An 18,079-nucleotide genomic window follows, 5' to 3' on the forward strand; every position below is an offset into this window, starting at 1 on the left:
GCCTCAGAGGGCAATCTTAGGACAGAAAGCATCACCGATAACAACTCCTCTCAAATCAACATTAGGGTTAAGGCTGGGAGGGAACCCTGGGTCCAGCTGGTACAATTCCCCCTGCTTAAGCCAGGCTGCCCAGGCCCATGTCCAGGTGGCATCTGACTGTCACACGGAGGAGAGACTCCACCACCTTTCTGGGATGCTTGTACCAGTGCTCAGGCACACGCACAGTGCAGAAGTGCTTCCTGGTGTTCAGACAGAACCTCCTTTGTTCCTGTTTATGCCCACTGCCTCTTGTCCTGTCACCAGGCACCACTGAAAAGAGCCCTCTACTCTTTGCACCTTCCTTTTAGGGTTCTATAGACATTGATAAGACTTCTCTAAGCCTTCTCCAGGCTGAACAGTCCCAGCTCTTTCATCTTTTCCTCCTAGGACAGATGCTCCACACCCTTCATCATTTTTATGGCCCTTCGTTGGACTCTTAGTAGCTTCACATCTCTCTTGTACTCTCTTGTAGAGCTGAGAGCTGGACATAGTGCTCTGGGGGTTGGCATCACCGACACTTAATTAGAAGGGAGGATCACTTGCCTCAACCTGTTGGCAATTTTTCAGGTAATGAAGCCCAGGATACCATTAGCAGAAAAGTCACATTGATGGCTCAAGTTCAACTTCATGTCCACAAGGCCCCCTATGCCCTTTTCTGTCAAACCGCCTTCCAGCTGCGCAGTCCTCAGTATGTCCTACCATCTGGGGTTGTTCCTCCCCAGCTGCAGGACTTTTTGCTTCCCCTTGCTGAACTTCATGAGGTTCCTGCCATCTCATTTCTCCAGCCTGTCTCCTCTAGATGACCCTCTGGAATGGGCTCATCTAGACTCTCTGGAACGACTCTCCAGAATATCACCCACGCCTCACAGTACTGTGTCAGCAGAACTTCTGCTTTTGTACAAGCAAACCTGATGAAAGTACAGTCTGACCTATCGTCTAGATCATTAATGAGGATGTTGAACAAGGCTGGACCAAGAATTGACCCCAAACACACACCACTTGTTTCTTGCCTCCAACCATACTTTGCAACACTGATCACCGTCTGGGCCCAAACTGTTCAACCAGTTTTCAACCCACCTCAGTGACTGCTTGTCCAGTCCACACATCAACAGCTTATCATGGCAATTCATTACACAACATTCTCTTAACCTTGTCTGAAATTAATTCTCTACCTTTGCAAAATGAAATCTTTTGTCACAAGTTTAAAATGAGTGTTCACAATTTATCTATTTCTCATGAATGTTGAAACACAGTGTGTAAATTAAGCTTAGAAGGTTAAGTAGCTTCAGGCTTCTTTATGAGATATTATTAACTTATTTATGAATCTCTCTCTTTGTTGTAATGTTCTTCAGCTTAAGGTTACTGAACTGTAACTTCCTATCAGAGCATCTCTAATTAGACTAGCATTTCCCAATACATTAGAAAGCACAGTGAAGGAGGAAGTACCATTACCATCTGATTTTCTTCTCCTGCTTTTACACAGTACCACTACAAATGATTAAGCTCAGTGCTTTTGTGAATTAGGATGAAATGGTTGATGTTAATTTCTGTGCTTATCACCTTTTTTTTTTTTTTTTTTTTTTGTGAGGAGGGAGCTTTCTTTTTCAAGTAGAAATGGATAAATTTCTGTTTTCATCAAGAGAACATGAAGAGTCTAACATGATGACTATCTTCCTTTCAGATTAATCTCTTAAAGTCATTGGGTTGTTCAGCTCTTAATGTGCTCTTAAAGCTTTTTCCACAATATATTTGCAACCTGGTTAAGCCACTTCTCTATCCTGATATTTTTGGAAGCATTGAATAATGCACATCACTGGGTTGGTGCTTTTTTGTTTAATCAGTAAATAAAAGCTAACAACCACAAAAAGCCCAAATGCATGTCTGTGTTTGGTAAGTCAAAAGTCGTTTAGCGTTTAATTCTGCCTTGAATCTGATGACTAACTGAAAAGAGTAACATTTGAGATGAACCAAGGCAGCCATTAATCGGAATGAAATGGCTACACTGCACAGAACACCACCCCTCCCACACTCTCACCATGAGGGATTGTCACTGTCATCCAGAACATCTGGAGCAGCTAATGAAATTAACAACATGTCTGACTGATTCTTCTTCTGTATTTTAAGAGAGAAGCACACACATAAAGTAACTTCCTCGTGCACTTGTTAACTACTTGAGTCTTTCAAGGTCTTACAACTGTGTGAGGTCACTTGCACCTCTGCAGAACATCACTGGGAGTTACAGCTGCTCCATTCACATCGTATTGAAAGATCAGGGTGTGAAAAATTGTACTTCAACATGTTTTGTTCATTATTGGTTCCTCTCTTTCCCTGTCGCAGTAACAGGGCATAGGGTGGCATATAAACCTCCTGCTTTCCAGAAAATGCCAGCTCAGGGAAAAGACCACTGCTTGTTAACCAGAGTGCCATCAGGACAGCTCTGACAGAACCATAACAATAACTCTAGCCAAACAGCTTGGAAAATGTACACACTGAGTACTGCGTGTCCTTGAAGCAATATTGACTGTTTGTTTGTTCCTTAGCAGGAAGGAATGCAGATACATTTTCTTCTAATTACGAGACTGCAAAATCAGACCAAATGGCTATCCCTGGGCACAGATTTTACACAGAGTACTTAGGACACCACTTAGGATGATTAGCATGACTTTGAATTCGTATGAGCTCTCTTCTCTCCAACTATTATTTGATGAGGTACTTTGGCTTGCTGAACCATGCACAGATGACATGCAGCCTCGGTCTGATTCTACAAGCCATTCCACATGGGAGATGCCTGACTTCTTGCCCAGCCTGCCAGAAGCTGAGAACATCTCCATAGAAATTTACATTCGTTTGTGTAGGACAAAAATCAGCCACCATGCTTGTCTCCTGGCACAACTGATTACAATTCAAATACAGAGCTGACCTGCACCGACCCAGTTAGCAGGCAAGGAACATTACATCAAATAAGCTATGTTAAAAGTGATCGTTCACCTACTCCTCGTGCTACACAAATACTTTTGTCTCAATAAAAAACAATTTCCACTCTGCCCACTGTTCTCCATGCAAAGGGGAGAACAAGGCTTATTTACAGGAGTTCTGCACTTTTGGAGTCTAAGGGCACAGAAAAACAGATCATTTACTCTGACCTCCTTTGTATCACAAGCATTTGACCTTTGCAACTTGAAGAGAAATTCGTAGTTTATTTCTGATTTAAGTAGAACGTGTTCTGCTGATGGCTAACAACCAGAAGGGCATCAAGCTTTGAACTGAAAACATAAAAACATACAAGATTCACTAATTCTCTTCCTCGTCTGCCCCAGTAATTAATCACTGTAATACTGAACATAGGCAACTATCATGTTACAGCTTTGAATCACACATCCCTTCTCTGCTTATTTTGAAGGTCTTCTAGTTGATATATTTTCACTCTCCCCCCAAAAACCTTTTTTTGCTTCATCAGGTCACCCTACGATCTTCCTTCTGATAACCCAGACAAACGAAAACGTTAAGCTCCTCACTGTATGGCATTTTCTCCAGATGTCTAACATGTAGTTTTTTTCACAGCTTCTCCTATCAATATATATACTTTTTTTTTGTTTTTTAAATGAAAAAGCTACCAGAAAATGAACGCAAGAACTGACTGCATTATTCTTGTGTCAGTCTCACCAGTGCCACATACAGCCACAGAATCTTCTGGCTTCTAATAACTGCTCCTTACTCAAGGGCTACATTAACCCTTCTGACTTCATACTGCAGTAGGAACTCACCTTCAGCTGCTTTTCCTCTAAATCCTTTTTAGACTTTCCACTTTCGTGAGAGCAAACTGGCGTTCATTTTCACTGTATAATTTTGTACTTGCTTGTATGAAAATGTGCTTTTAATGGCTCCAGCTTACCAAGAACTCCAGTAACATGTTTGCTTTATCCTTTTTATTACTGTACAAGACATTTTATTAGTGGATAGTCCCCACTCATGTTTAGATAACTTGTAAAAACGTAAGGCACCCATCCTCTAATTGATCGTTCTGGCAGCAACTGTTCAGTTCTCACGTAAACCCAGGGACATCTAAACACTGAATATACCCCACTTTTCAACAGTAGAACACCCCTTGTGCTTAAAAATCCAGCATACTGTAGCACTTCTAGTTAATTAGAGTAAAAGGCATGCATTTTGGAAATAATATTTTTAAAGATTACTTATTCACGAGGACAATATAACTTTTAACTTGTGCCTAGTTTAGCTATCCTCACATTTGAGATGATAAAAAGCCTTAAAAACAAAGACCTTATTATGACTCAATCGTTAAGCAACATGCCAAATGTGCTTTTTTTTCTTGGAGTGAACTGCTGCTATTGAGTAAGTCCGGTTCAAATCATGCAGCTCAGCTGATACCTAACCTGAGCATGCAAATGGAGAGTGGGGTTTAACTGCACATGAAGCACTCAGTCAAATGCAGCATGGGATTCTGTGGAATTGCTGGATCCATTCCATCAACATGCTCTTTACTTTCAACAGCACAAAACACTAAGTGTCTCCTGTCAGTTAATGACCACTCTCTTAACAGCAGTGAGCATCCAAGCGCTTGGATGACAGCACACAAGGAAAAATCGACTGTGAGGAGAGCTTAGCATTCAGTTAACAGACAGAACTCAACTGGATGAAGTACTGCGGTGGTAGGTCAATTTCACAACCACCTTAATGACCGTGGAGCTGGAAAAGATGCCCGAATATTCAGCATCTTTGACAGATTTGAATAATAACTAAAGAAAGACACCACCAACTCTTTCACCCCAAACTTATTTTAGCACATATTAATGAAAATGTAAACACCCTTCTCCATCAGTCTTCAGATGAGCTCTCATTGGCCTACATACAGCTAATCCTAGGAATGTGATCCACGACTAAAGCAATAAACCCTTAGGAAATTTGTTGAATCATAGACTTGATTTCCAAGGGCATGAAGCATCCACAGATCACATTTGAAAATACTACACACGTCTGAAAACTGGGACATTTACTGTTTCTGCTGTTACACTACTGCCCCAGCTTCCCTGCCCTTTACCTCGCCTATAGCATCAAAGTATTTTTAAATGTGTTCTACACAGTCAGGTGCTGAGAATTCATTAAAAGCAGTATGTTAAAGTACTTTTAAGGAAAATGGATCTGTTAGCTTTTAACACTTCAAAGTATTATGTCTCAAGCAAAGCTAGTTTTTATAACCACAGCAGCAAGTTTATCATCTTGTTAACAGTAACAGAAAATAAATCTGTTAGATAAAGCCATCTATGCAAACTGGTGAAGATTAAGAGGTATAAACATTTCTGTGCCTTCCACAGCATGAATCATGGAATGGCTTGGGCTGGAAGAGACCTCAAAGATCAAATAGTTCCACCCCATCTTCCATGGGCAGAGCTGCCAATCACTAAGTCAGTCTAAGGGCTCCATCCAACCTGGCCTTGAACACCTGCAGGAGCGGCGCAACCACAACTTCTCTGGGCAACCTGTGAAAATGAATATCAAATACCAAAACTCCTTGGTTGCTTTGCCTGTCACCTTCCCTGAGGAGACAACAAGGCAAAATACTTTACTCTGAGAAAAGCTGCACTCACCCGATCTTCTTCTTCTCTGACATCTGGCATGGTGCTGATACAGAGGCTGACTGCAGTGATGGCAACAAAAGAGATTGAAATACAAGCAAAGATCTTCCCTGGAATCCCTGAGTGGGGGTTCTCCACCATATCCCTGAGATTTCTCATGCACAAACTCAACCAGTTATTGTCCTGGAAGGCACATTGAGTAGTTTCACTAAACATCATCTCCCCTTCATACATCCTGGCTTCAGCTGCCTCCTCCTCTTTCTGTCGCAATCTCTTTTTACAGCACCACTCCAGGTGGTCCTCTTCTATCCCCCAGTACACAAGCTCCTCCTGAAAAGAAAGAGCACACATCTCCCTGAGAAGTCTCAGCTTCCCAGCTGTCAAGAAAGTCATGATTGTCCTGAAGGCACTAGGATTACGGTCAAAAAAAAATTCATTGCAGCTAACATCATAGTCATCACAGACGTTCATGATCTCATCGTAATTGTTGCAAGACTTTAGCTTCCCAAGCCTGGTCAAAGGGCAGTTCTCCAAGGTGGTCCAAGGAATTTTGTATTTAATACCACCTACATTGATGATCACAAACCTGGTCCGGTCATCCAGGCGTGCTAAGTAGCACAAGTCTTCATTGGGGTGCAAAAGTTTGGCCTTTCTGTAGAAAAATCCTTTCTCGGTTTGCACTTCACACAAATTTTCCAACTTATTGAAGGAGTAGGAGCTGAACGCAGGATCTGCATTCCCAGTGAGTAATGCCATTTCTTGGTACGTTTGCTGAGGTCATTGGGAGGCTACTCAAAGAAAGGCATCTGGACCTTGATTGGAGAGTCGGTCTGTGAAACAGAATTTTTAAACGGCAATAAAATGAGGGCTTTGCTAGAGGAAAAAACTATCCCAAGAAACTTTTCTCCATGACATTACTTTTTATCCTATTATCTTAGAACTATACTCGCTCTGTACCCAGTGGAAATTAAGACAAACTGCAGTAAGGTTGGGAGCCACGTCTACTTCTAGAGAGTTTAGTCAGTGAATGACTGGGAAAAAAAACAGTGTATTGTCATTTTCAGAAATGTCCTTTCCAGAGGTTTAAGCAATATCCCAGGTGCTAAGGGAAGAGAAACTGGGGCTTTTAGATAAATGGCAATTTTCATTTTAGCAACTTCAGTTTTTATTATTTTGGCCCATCTACTTTATTTATTAATTACAAAAACGCCTGAAGCATGAGGATAAAGTGTATGCCTACAGTACAATCAGAAATACGATTGCAGTAATGCTGGTAATTCCTATTTAAAATATACCAATCTTAGACATCAACTGCAGTGAATACGTTGGAGTTGAGAATCTGCAGGCAGCACTCAAACCAGGTTGGGTGCTTAAGTGCAGAGCATGTACTGCCAAGATTCATTTGCCACTGGCAGCCCAATAAAGTGGATTAAAAGCTGCATTGGGCTCATCTACCAGTAGAGTCCCACCCTCCAAAAAGAAGAAAAGCTGTGCTCTCAATGTTGAGGTAACAGACATAAAGTCTAATAACATCTCTTGCACAGAGGTGCAGACCCCAGCTGTGAGTGAGGTGGTGATCTGGAACAGAAATGCTCTGGATCACGGATGCTGCCTGAGATTCTGGTGTGTTTCTGTCTGATGGAGGTGGAAAGGGTGCCCTGCAGCCTGGCAGCAGCTCCAAAATGGGAGACTGAACCTCACAACGAAGCAGAGCTGGAAGCAACCCACCTGCTGCTTTTAGTTACAGATAATGCAGAATCCACATGATTGCATTAGGCTACAGGTTGGTGTAAGGTGTTGACTGTTCTGCCCTCTTCCTGACAGACACTTCTGAACAAACAATTGGGATGAAATAATCTGGATTTTTCCATTGGTCTCAGCAGGGGATAACATGCTGGAAAGGAGCTCTGAGGAGAAGGTCTTAGGTGTCACTGTGGATATCAGGTTGGCCATGAAAAACAACAATATTTTGGGTGCATGAAGAAGAGTGAGGCCAGCTGGTCAGAGAAGGTGATCCTCCCCATTTCCTCTGCCCTGGTGAGGCCACATCTGGAGTACTGTGTTTAGTTCTGGGCTCCTCAGTTCAAAAAAGACAGGGAACTTCTAGAGAGTCCAGTGAAGGGCCACTAAAATGATTGGGGGTCTGAAACATCTCCCACACAAGGAAAGGCTGAGAGATATGGGATTCTGCAGCTTGGAAAAGAGAAGACTGAGAGGGGATCTCATCACTAATTATAAATACCTAAAGTGCAGGAGTCAGTGGCTCCACGCTCTTATCAGTGGCATGCAGCAATAGAACAAGAGGCAGTGGGTAGAAACTGCTTCACAGGAAGTTCCATACAAACATATGGAGGAACTTCTAACTGTGAGAGTAGTGGAGCTCTGGAACTAGCTGCTCAGAGAGGTTGTGGAGTCTCCTTCTCTGGAGATACTCAGGATCCACCCATTCAGGGAACTTGCCTTAGCAGGGGGGCTGGACTTGATCCCCAGTGGCCACTGCCAACCCCTACAATTCTGTGTTTCTGTGTGACTGCAATCTCAAAAGGATGGCATAAAGAAGCTAGGAACATAACTTTACCATACCCTCCTACTCAGGCTGCAAGACAAAAGGGAAACTGGAAGCTTTTTAATGTAAGGCAAAAGATTCTCCTTGCAAGAAGCTTTGCTCAGGGGGCTAAGTAGTCTAAGCTACTGTTCCACTCTGCGTTATCAAATTAAGTGCTGTGTGTAACTCAAGGATTCAGTTTGTGCTTTCTGCCTACCCCTCCTTTACCACATCACAATCCACACATCTTCTGAACATTTTTTTTCACCTGCTTCCTCACCTTTAAAAGAGCTCTCCACCTAAGTTCCCCATACCTGTTTCTCCAAATCATCAGTAATAATAGGTCTTGAAATGCTACGGTGTAATAGCATGTAAAGTAAGTAGGAAACAAGAAACTGGTGTCAGTGTTAGGACTACATGAAAGACTGGACAAAGAATGGATGCAGTGATGGTGAACAATCTTAAGCATAGAATGTGGAAAACTTGCAAGCTGAAAAAAATAAAGAAGAAAAAGTGTAAAGGAAGTCCTCATTCTGATGGTTACCATAAGGCAGTAATTCCGTAATTTAGAAGCAACATTCTCTAATTCCCTTTGAGTCCCATATGTCAGGCTGCAGAGAATACTGAACAAGTGGGTGCTAGGAAAAGACAGAGCACACATTAGAACACACTGACAGAGAAGCATCTCCCTTAATCCATAATCAACTCATTACCTCTCAGCTCATTAGACTTAATCAAAACAATCCCCAACAAGTAGTGAGTGCTTGCTACTCAAGGCCATGAGTCCCCCTCTAAATATCACAGCCACGCAGCAATAGCAGTGGCATTCTTCCTTCTATGTTTCACTGAAGATAAGCATTCAATTTTCGTAAGGCATTTGTGTTGTATATTCGAAAAAGGTTAGAGAAAGGCTGGGTTACATACAAAGCAGTGTGCTGTAACACCAACCTATACTTCTTGTCAGGGTTACAATTCCAGAAGAGCCAATGATGCCAGAATGCCTCTAGCTTCATCTGGGTCCGAAAAATTTTGTTCCAATTTTGTCCAATGCCAAACAGACCAAAGCTCATTCCTCTGACTAAGGGCCAGTGAAGGACAAGTAGCAGCAACGTGTATTTTGAGAAATGGGTGCTTTTATAGCACCGGCTTGAGTGCAGCTGGGACTGCAAATACCGCTACTGTCATAGTGAGAGTGCATCGTCAGCACAGCATTTGCTTTAGGATTTAGCCTCTTGTTGCTCTTTGTCAGTAAGATGAAATATTCATCATCGCTACTCCAGGCAATGCTTTTGTTTCCATGCCTTGCCTGTTACACAAGTCAACATTTAAAAACTAATTTACATTGTTTTGACATCAAGGCCGGGATTTGCTTTTCTCCTCTACTCCACGTAGCAGGTTGTTGCATAAAGGAACCAGATACATTTCATAGAAATATTCTGAATGTAATCCCTCTTTCTTCCAAGCAGCAGCTAACTGAATGTGAAAATCTGGAAGCATATTTTTTATTACAAATTCTCTGACTTACAGACGGTTAACTTTTTATTTTGTGAATATAGGGCACTCCAAAAGTAATGCCTCCCATTTACTTCCATGGAAATTACAACAGACAGAAAGAGCACAACAGCACTATTTGACAAAGCAAATTCTCTGTGAAGTATCCTATTCAAGATTAACTTCAAAAGCCAATGCATCCAGAAGTGATGCTACATTATAACCTATCTGGCATTTATACTGTTTGATCAGACACATGGGTGCAGGAAGAACTATTAAAATACTAATAAAATGGAATAAGCTGCCCTGTGCAGTGACACACGACAGAATTTGACTTGATATTTGTTGTTCATCATTTTTAAATGCCATGGAAGAAATGCTATATAAATATTTCAGTTACATTATCTCATATAGGGTGGGTTATACAAACTGTGGATTCTTTTCTTTTTAAAGCAGAGTCAAACAATTTTTATACACTGAGAAATAATTTCTTTGGCCTCTATATGCATGCAAGTGTGTGCCTCCACACACACACAAGTTCAGACAAACTATGAACAGCATACAGATCATAGAGCATACAGATATTTTTCACTGAAGTATTTAAATGAATACACAAAGCCTCCCCCTCAATGGAGAGGGGACTATTTCCCCACTTTCGGCATTTTCACTTTGCCTGCCCTCATCAACTTTCATCTCACAAACATTCTTCAGCATCCTGTTTTATCAGCATTTTTGTATCTAAGTCATATCTGGCTTTGCATGTCTTCACTGGTCTCAAATGCTATCTCCAAGCAAGTGGAAGAAAAGATGGTTATCAGGAGTAGTCAGCATGGATATGCCAAGAGGAAATTATGCTCGACCAATCTGGCATCCTTCTCTGACATCACCAGCTGTGTAGACAAGGGGAGAGCTGTGGATGTTGTGTGCCTTGACTTTGGCAACGCTTATGACGCTGTCTTCAATATCATGCTCATAGGCAAGCTTAAGAAGAGTGGGATAGATGAGTGCACAATAAGCAGTATTGAGAACTGGCTGACTGTCAGAGCTCAGAGGGTTGTGATCAGTGGTGCAGAGTCCATTTGGAGACCCATAGTGAGCAGTGCTCCCCAGTGGTCAGTTCTGGGCCCAGTTGTATGGGAACTGCTGAGTCACGGCCTGAACCTCTGATTGATCACCTGAGGTGAGCCATGAGTCAGCCAGAGGAGCACAGGTGAAGGCAATTCACCTGTGCTGCCGGAAGGGGTGGAGCCAGGCTGCACCTCTCCTAGACCTATTTAAGAGCTGGCTACCAGAGGGGAAGGATCTCTTCTGGAGATTGCCTCTTTTGGTGTCTTCTGGTGAGCTCAACCCAAGGGTAATCTCTTCCACTTATTCTCTTTGTGATCCTTGTTTACTTTGCCTAATTCTCTTGATTATATTGAGATTATAACATCTTGATATCTGTTGATTATACAATTATATTGTGGTTATAACATCTTGATTATACACTTGGTGAGCCAGGCAGGCTGAATATACTAAAATTAACATCATGTCTTTTCTATGGAATTTCTATAAATGGGTCAAGGGGGAGAACAATACTCCTCTAGAGAAAATGATTCTAGGGCAGATCCCAGGATTTGAGGGACCTATAATGAGTTAGCTGCCATCATTGAAAAATGGGGTCCCTTACGCGTTATGGGCAATCTCTCCCCATATCGCATGGCGGACTATTTTCAAGGACTTGGCAAGGATGTCCTCACTACCAAAGAAAGACAACTGGCTGCCTCCATGGTGGCATGGCCATTATTAAGTGCCTTAAATCATGCAGATATAAGAAATAATACTTTAGAAACTGAAAATCAGCTTTTGAAAGACCGCATTGAGAAGCTGGAGCATGAACTTGGCGTTTTAACAGGGAAGAAGCCAATTCTACATCTTCCCGTAGGCCAAATTCGTAACATTTCAATACATGATGACCAGACTCCTGAATCAACAGACTTCAGGAGAACAAGAAATCCAAATCAGACCTTGAATGTCAATTCTGACTGATCCACTGGAAGTCTGTCCTGTTGTAACGCAGAAAACAAAAAAAGTACAGGACAGACTGCCAGGGGTGCCGCCTGATCAATGGCCCCCTGCCCAGACTCATTTACACGTAACGGCTCGGCCATACACGGCAACAGAATTAATGGACTTAGTACAACGATTTCGGCAGAAGCCTAGAGAAAGTGTGCCGGCTTGGTTATTGAGACTGTGGGATTCTGGGGCAGAAAGTGTCTTGGTGAATGGCCCAGAAATAGCTAAGTTGGCCACCATGACCATCCATCCTGCTCTCAGACAGAGGTTATACATAGGTAATCAATATCGTGATGAAAACCATTCCATACTAGAATGGTGTATGGAAACTGCTGAGTCACGGCCTGAACCTCTGATTGATCACCTGAGGTGAGCCATGTGTCAGCCAGAGAAGCACAGGTGAAGGCAATTCAGCTGTGCTGCCGGAAGGGGTGGAGCCTGGCTGCACCCCTCCTAGACCTATTTAAGAGCTGGCTACCAGAGGGGAAGGATTTCTTCTGGAGATCCCCTCTTTTGGTGTCTTCTGGTGAGCTCAACCGAAGGGTAAGCTCTTCCACTTATTCTCTTTTTGTTATCATTGTCTGCTTTGCCTTACTCTCTTGATTATATTGCGATTATAACATTTTGATATCTATTGATTATACACAATTATATTGTGATTATAACATCTTGGTTATACAAATGGTTAATGGCGGCCTGCCGTATGGTATGGCCGAATAAATCGGACATACCTTTACATACAGGTAGGTATGTGGTCCTCCACGGAGGACCTTCAAAACTATATCCGCAAACTGGGTGTAAGAGAGGCTATCTATGAAGACACATTTGATGGCCCTGATATGGTTAAATTTTCAGCAGGGATGAGAGATTTAATTTTACAGCAAGCTCCCTCCCATCTGTACGGCACCCTAGTCTCCATATTAAATCCCCTTGTAGCATCAGAAGCCGTAGTCCAGCAGGCTGCCCAGTTAGTTGCCGATTTGGGAGAAACAGAACGCCTGCGGACTAGGCGCAATATTCGGTTTTTGAAGGAAGCAGAGGTCCTGCCGGTAAATAAGACCAAAATGCCGGCTACTCAAGCTCCTCCGTTGGGACCCATAAGGGTATCCTGAAAACAAATGTTTAATGATTTAATTCGGGCTGGGGTCCAATTTGTTAAGATCGACTGCCAGCCCAACCATGTCCTTCTCCAGCTCTGGAGACAACTAAAGGACAATCAAAAATTCCAGAGCTACCCTAAGAAATCAAGGGTAAGAGCTATAGAGAGGGTACCAACAACAACATGGAACCTCGAAGATTTTATTATTCCAAACAGGAAAAAGAAGCCACCTCAGGTGTCTCGGGCCACAATGCCTGAGCCGTCAGAAGCAAAAGAACTGGCCCTAGCACAATTCATGGAGTGACAAGGGATGTTAGTCCCCGTAGGGCCTCCAGATGGGACCGGAGGCCCTATGTAGAATTAATGATTTATTGGTCCCGAAAAAATATTCAGAGTTATGGCACTAGTAGACACAGGAGCAGAAACATCAATTATCTATGGAGATCCGGGAAAATTTGATGGCGACAGAGTGATGATTGGTGGTTTTGGGGGACAGACTATTCCTGTCACCCAAACATGGTTAAAATTGGGGGTTGGGCGTCTCCCACCCCGGGAGTACAAGGTGTCTATTGCCCCAGTCCAAGAACACATCCTGGGCATAGACATTCTATGGGGTCTGGCTCTCCAAACAACTGTGGGAGAGTTCAGACTTTGACAAAGATGTATCAGTATCTGGGCGGTGCAGGCAATATTAAGAGGCCATGCGAAACATGAGCCTGTTTGCCTGCTGAAACCGCGCCGGATTACTAATGTTAGAAGGTATAGAATCCCGGGTGGGCAAGATGAAATATCGAGAACGGTGCAGGAATTAGAAAAAGTGGGCATTATAAGACCTGCACACAGCCCGTATAACTCCCCCATATGGCCAGTGCGAAAGTCGGATGGCACATGGAGGATGACAGTAGATTACAGAGAATTAAATAAGGTCACGCCGCCTATTCATGCGGCCGTACCCAATATTGCTTCCCTAATGGACACATTGAGTAGGGAGATAAAAACCTATCATTGTGTCCTAGATCTAGCAAATGCATTCTTCAGTATCCCAATTGCTGAGGAATTGCAAGATCAGTTTGCGTTTACGTGGGGAGGCAGGCAGTGGACCTTTCAGGTCCTGCCACAGGGGTACGTGCGTTCACCAACGTATTGTCACAATCTAGTGGCGCATGACCTGGCTGATTGGACAAAACCTGATGATGTTAACCTATATCATTATATTGATGATCTCTTGTTGACATCCGACTCACTGGAGGCATTAGGACAGGCAGCAGATTCATTAACTGCCTATTTACAACAGAGGGGATGGGCTATAAATCCTCAAAAGGTGCAAGGTCCAGGTCTGTCCGTAGAATTCCTGGGGGTGGTTTGGTCAGGAAAGACCAAAGTGCTACCCAGTGCTGTTATAGATAAGGTTCAGGCGTTCCCAGTCCCTACAACATCAAAGCAGCTGCAAGAGTTTCTAGGTATATTGGGTTATTGGCGTTCCTTTATACCTCACCTAGCGCAGCTGCTGAGGCCACTATACAGACTCACAAAAAAGGGGCAGCTATGGGACTGGGGGAAAACCGAACAGGATGCTTTCCAACAAGCAAAACTGGCAGTTAAACAAGCTCAGGCATTGGGTATATTCGATCCTACCCTCCCAGCCGAGTTGGATGTTCATGTTACTCAAGATGGCTTCGGTTGGGGCCTGTGGCAACGCCAGAGTTCTGTTCGGACCCCCATTGGTTTCTGGTCTCAGGTTTGGCACGGAGCAGAAGAAAGATACAGTATGACTGAAAAACAGTTATTGGCTGCCTATTCGGCATTACAGGCAGTAGAGCCAATAACTCAAACAGCTGCAGTTATAGTCAAGACCACTCTGCCAATTCAGGGGTGGGTGAAAGATCTGACCCACCTTCCTAAGACAGGGGTGGCCCAAGCACAAACAGTGGCACGATGGGTTGCCTATCTCAGCCAAAAGAGCAGTCTGTCTTCATCACCCTTGAAAGAAGAACTCCAGAAGATCCTAGGCCCAGTTACGTATCACAGTGATGCACCAAAAGAAATACTGGTCGCTCCACCGGAGAAGAGTCCCATTCAGGAGGGAAAATATCCTATCCCTGAAGATGCCTGGTACGCAGATGGGTCCAGCAAGGGCAACCCGAGTAAGTGGAGAGCAATAGCATACCATCCTTCCACCGAGACAATCTGGTTCGATGAGGGGGATGGTCAGAGCAGCCAATGGGCAGAACTGCGAGCCGTGTGGATGGTTATAACCAAGGAACCCGGTGATGGTATCCTGAACATCTGCACAGATAGTTGGGCTGTGTACCGGGGGCTCACTCTTTGGATTGCACAGTGGGCCACCCAGGAATGGACTGTCCACGCCTGACCGATCTGGAGCAAAGACATGTGGTTAGATATATGGAATACGATCAAACACAGGACTGTACGTGTCTACCATGTTTCTGGTCATCAGCCCCTACAGTCACCAGGAAACAACGAAGCCGACACACTGGCCCAAGTTCGATGGATTGAGAATTCACCATCTGAGAACATCGCCCTCTGGTTACATCAGAAGCTACGGCATGCTGGACAAAAGACAATGTGGGCAGCTGCTAAAGCATGGGGACTGCCCATACAACTATCTGATATCGTCCAGGCATGCCAGGATTGCGACGCTTGCTCCAAGATGAGACCGAGATCGTTGCCCGAAACAACAGCCCGTCTTGCTAGGGGACACAATCCTCTCCAGCGATGGCAGGTCGATTACATCGGGTCCCTTCCTCGTTCCGAAGGGGCAAGATACGCCCTGACCTGTGTCGACACTGCAAGTGGGCTGCTGCAGGCCTATCCAGGACCGAAAGCAAACCAGGCATATACCATCAAGGCACTCACTAAACTGATGTCTGCCTACGGGACACCTCAAGTCATCGAGAGCGACCAAGGGACTCATTTTACTGGTGCAACGATACAGCGCTGGGCAGAAGAAAATAACATCAAATGGCGATTCCACCTGCCATATAATCCAACGGGGGCAGGCCTCATCGAACGTTATAATGGTATTCTTAAGGCTGCCCTGAAGACAGACTCCCAGTCCTTGCAGGGGTGGACAAAAAGACTGTATGAAACCCTGCGGGACCTGAATGAAAGACCTCGAGATGGCAGACCCAGTGCCCTGAGAATGTTGCAGACGACATGGGCCACCCCGCTTAGGATCCAAATTACGGGCACTGATCATCAGGTAAGACCCCAGATTGGTAATGAAAACAATCTTCTGCTCCCTGCCCCTGAAAATTTAGAGCCAGGTACCCATAAAATAAAATGGCCCTGGAAGGTGCAGGTAGGACCCAAGTGGTGTGGCCTACTTGCACCTTGGGGGAGACTATTGGAGGTGGGAGGCTCAGTAGTCCCTCCAGTAACAGGTACATGGCCTACTGATATTGTGGTCAACACTCCGATCTTTATTGCTAAAGGGACCCCCATCATGTCCCTATGGCAGATCAGGACACCTCCTTTGGTGCCTGATATCGTTATGCAGCCGCAGATATCCGGCCAAAAGGTGTGGTACAGGCGGCCAGGACGTGCCCCAGTACAAGCGGAAGTGTTGACCCAGGATAGAAATACGGCCTGTATCTTGCCCTTGAGAGCAGACCTTCCCCTCCTGGTACCTGTAGAACATCTGTATTACTCCCCGTGAGTCTGTGAGCCTTCAGGACCACCGGAAGGAACAAAATGCCATCAAGCGTTCCAGTGTTGCTGTCAGATCACGTACAACACCCGGTGATGGTCTGCATGGGACTGATGGAACATAGAACGGACCTGCACCTCAGGACCTCATGCCTCCAGGCACATCATCGAGCACTGGCCCATAGAAGAGTATGGACATCCACTAATCATCACTTGTCTTGAACTGTACCAACATACGTCGCGATAAAATTGTATAAGCGTCGCAATATACCGGATCTCTGTATTAGGGAAAGCTTACCCTTTTGTTAACCTGATCATTGGTTCATGCCGTGAAGGGGTGGAGTGTATGGGAACTGCTGAGTCACGGCCTGAACCTCTGATTAATCACCTGAGGTGAGCCATGAGTCAGCCAGAGGAGCACAGGTGAAGGCAATCCACCTGTGCTGCTGGAAGGGGTGGAGCCAGGCTCCACCCCTCCTGGACCTATTTAAGAGCTGGCTACCAGTGGGGAAGGATCTCTTCTGGAGATCACTTCTCTTGGTGTCTTCTGGTGAGCTCAGCCGAAGGGTAATCTCTTCCACTTATTCTCTTTTGTGATCGTTGTTTACTTTGCCTAATTCTCTTGATTATATTGAGATTATAACATCTTGATATCTATTGATTATACAATTATATTGTGGTTATAACATCTTGATTATACACCAGTCTTGTTCAACGTTCTCATCAGCAACACAGCTGGAAGGACAGAGTCCACACTCAGTGAGTTTGCTGATGATACGAAGCTGGGAGAAGTAGCTGACACACCAGAACTGCTGCCATTCCACAAGACCTGGGCAAGCTGGAAAGTTGGGCAGAGAGGAATCCTATAAGGTTCAGCAAATAGAAGTGCAGCGTCTTACTCATGGGGAGGAATAACCGCATGCATCAGTACAGAATAGGAGGTGACCTGCAGGAAAGGAGCTCTGCAGAGAAGGATCTGGGTGTCCCAGTGGACAAACAGTTGACCAGGAGCCAGCAGTATGCCCCTGTAGCTAAGAGAGCCGATGGTATCCTGAGTGCACTATAAATTGTGTGGCCAGCAGGTCGAGGGAGGTGATCCTCCCCGTATCGTTTGCCTTGATGAGGCCATATTTGGCCATACCTAGTTCTGGGCTCCTCCGCTCAAAACAGACAGGGGATTACTGAAGAAGTCCAGCAGAGGATTACAGAGATGACTAGGGGTCTGCACCATCTGCCTTATGAGGAAAGGCTGAGAGATCTGGAGACCTGCCTGGAGAAGACTGAGAACAAATCACTGTTATAAATAGCTAAAGTGCAGGAGTCAAATGAATGGGGCCAAGCTCTTTTCAGTGATGTGCAGTGATGGGACAAGGGGCAATGGGCAAAAACTGCAACACAGGAAGATCCATACAAATAAGAGGAAGAACTTCTTTATTGTGGTAGCGACTGAACACTGGAACAGGCTGTCCAGAGGTAGTACAGTCCCCTTCTCTGGAGATACTCAAGACCCGCCTGGATGCTTAGCTATGCAATCTGTCTAGGGAACCTGCTTTGTCAAGGGAGTTGAACTTGATGATCTCTAGAGGT

General features: G+C 44.4%; 1 protein-coding gene across 4 annotated transcripts in view; it reads right to left on the minus strand.

Annotated features, from left to right (window-relative positions):
- Positions 1-18,079, minus strand: part of KCNG2 (potassium voltage-gated channel modifier subfamily G member 2) — a 63,823-nt gene that overhangs the window by 20,364 nt on the left and 25,380 nt on the right. For 3 of the 4 annotated variants that reach the window (XM_042869469.1, XM_042869467.1, XM_042869466.1), the window contains exon 2: positions 5,646-6,463. In XM_042869469.1, coding sequence (XP_042725403.1) covers positions 5,646-6,389 — 744 coding nt within the window. In that variant the 5' untranslated portion in view covers positions 6,390-6,463. Of the gene's footprint in view, positions 1-5,645; positions 6,464-8,722; positions 8,755-18,079 lie in introns of those variants that run through there. The other variant, XM_042869468.1, reaches the window with a different exon arrangement.

This window comes from Lagopus leucura, unplaced genomic scaffold, assembly GCF_019238085.1.
Source record: "Lagopus leucura isolate 7727_CA_CO unplaced genomic scaffold, USGS_WTPT01 Super-Scaffold_100002, whole genome shotgun sequence".
In the NCBI taxonomy this organism is placed as follows: Eukaryota; Metazoa; Chordata; class Aves; order Galliformes; family Phasianidae; genus Lagopus; species Lagopus leucura.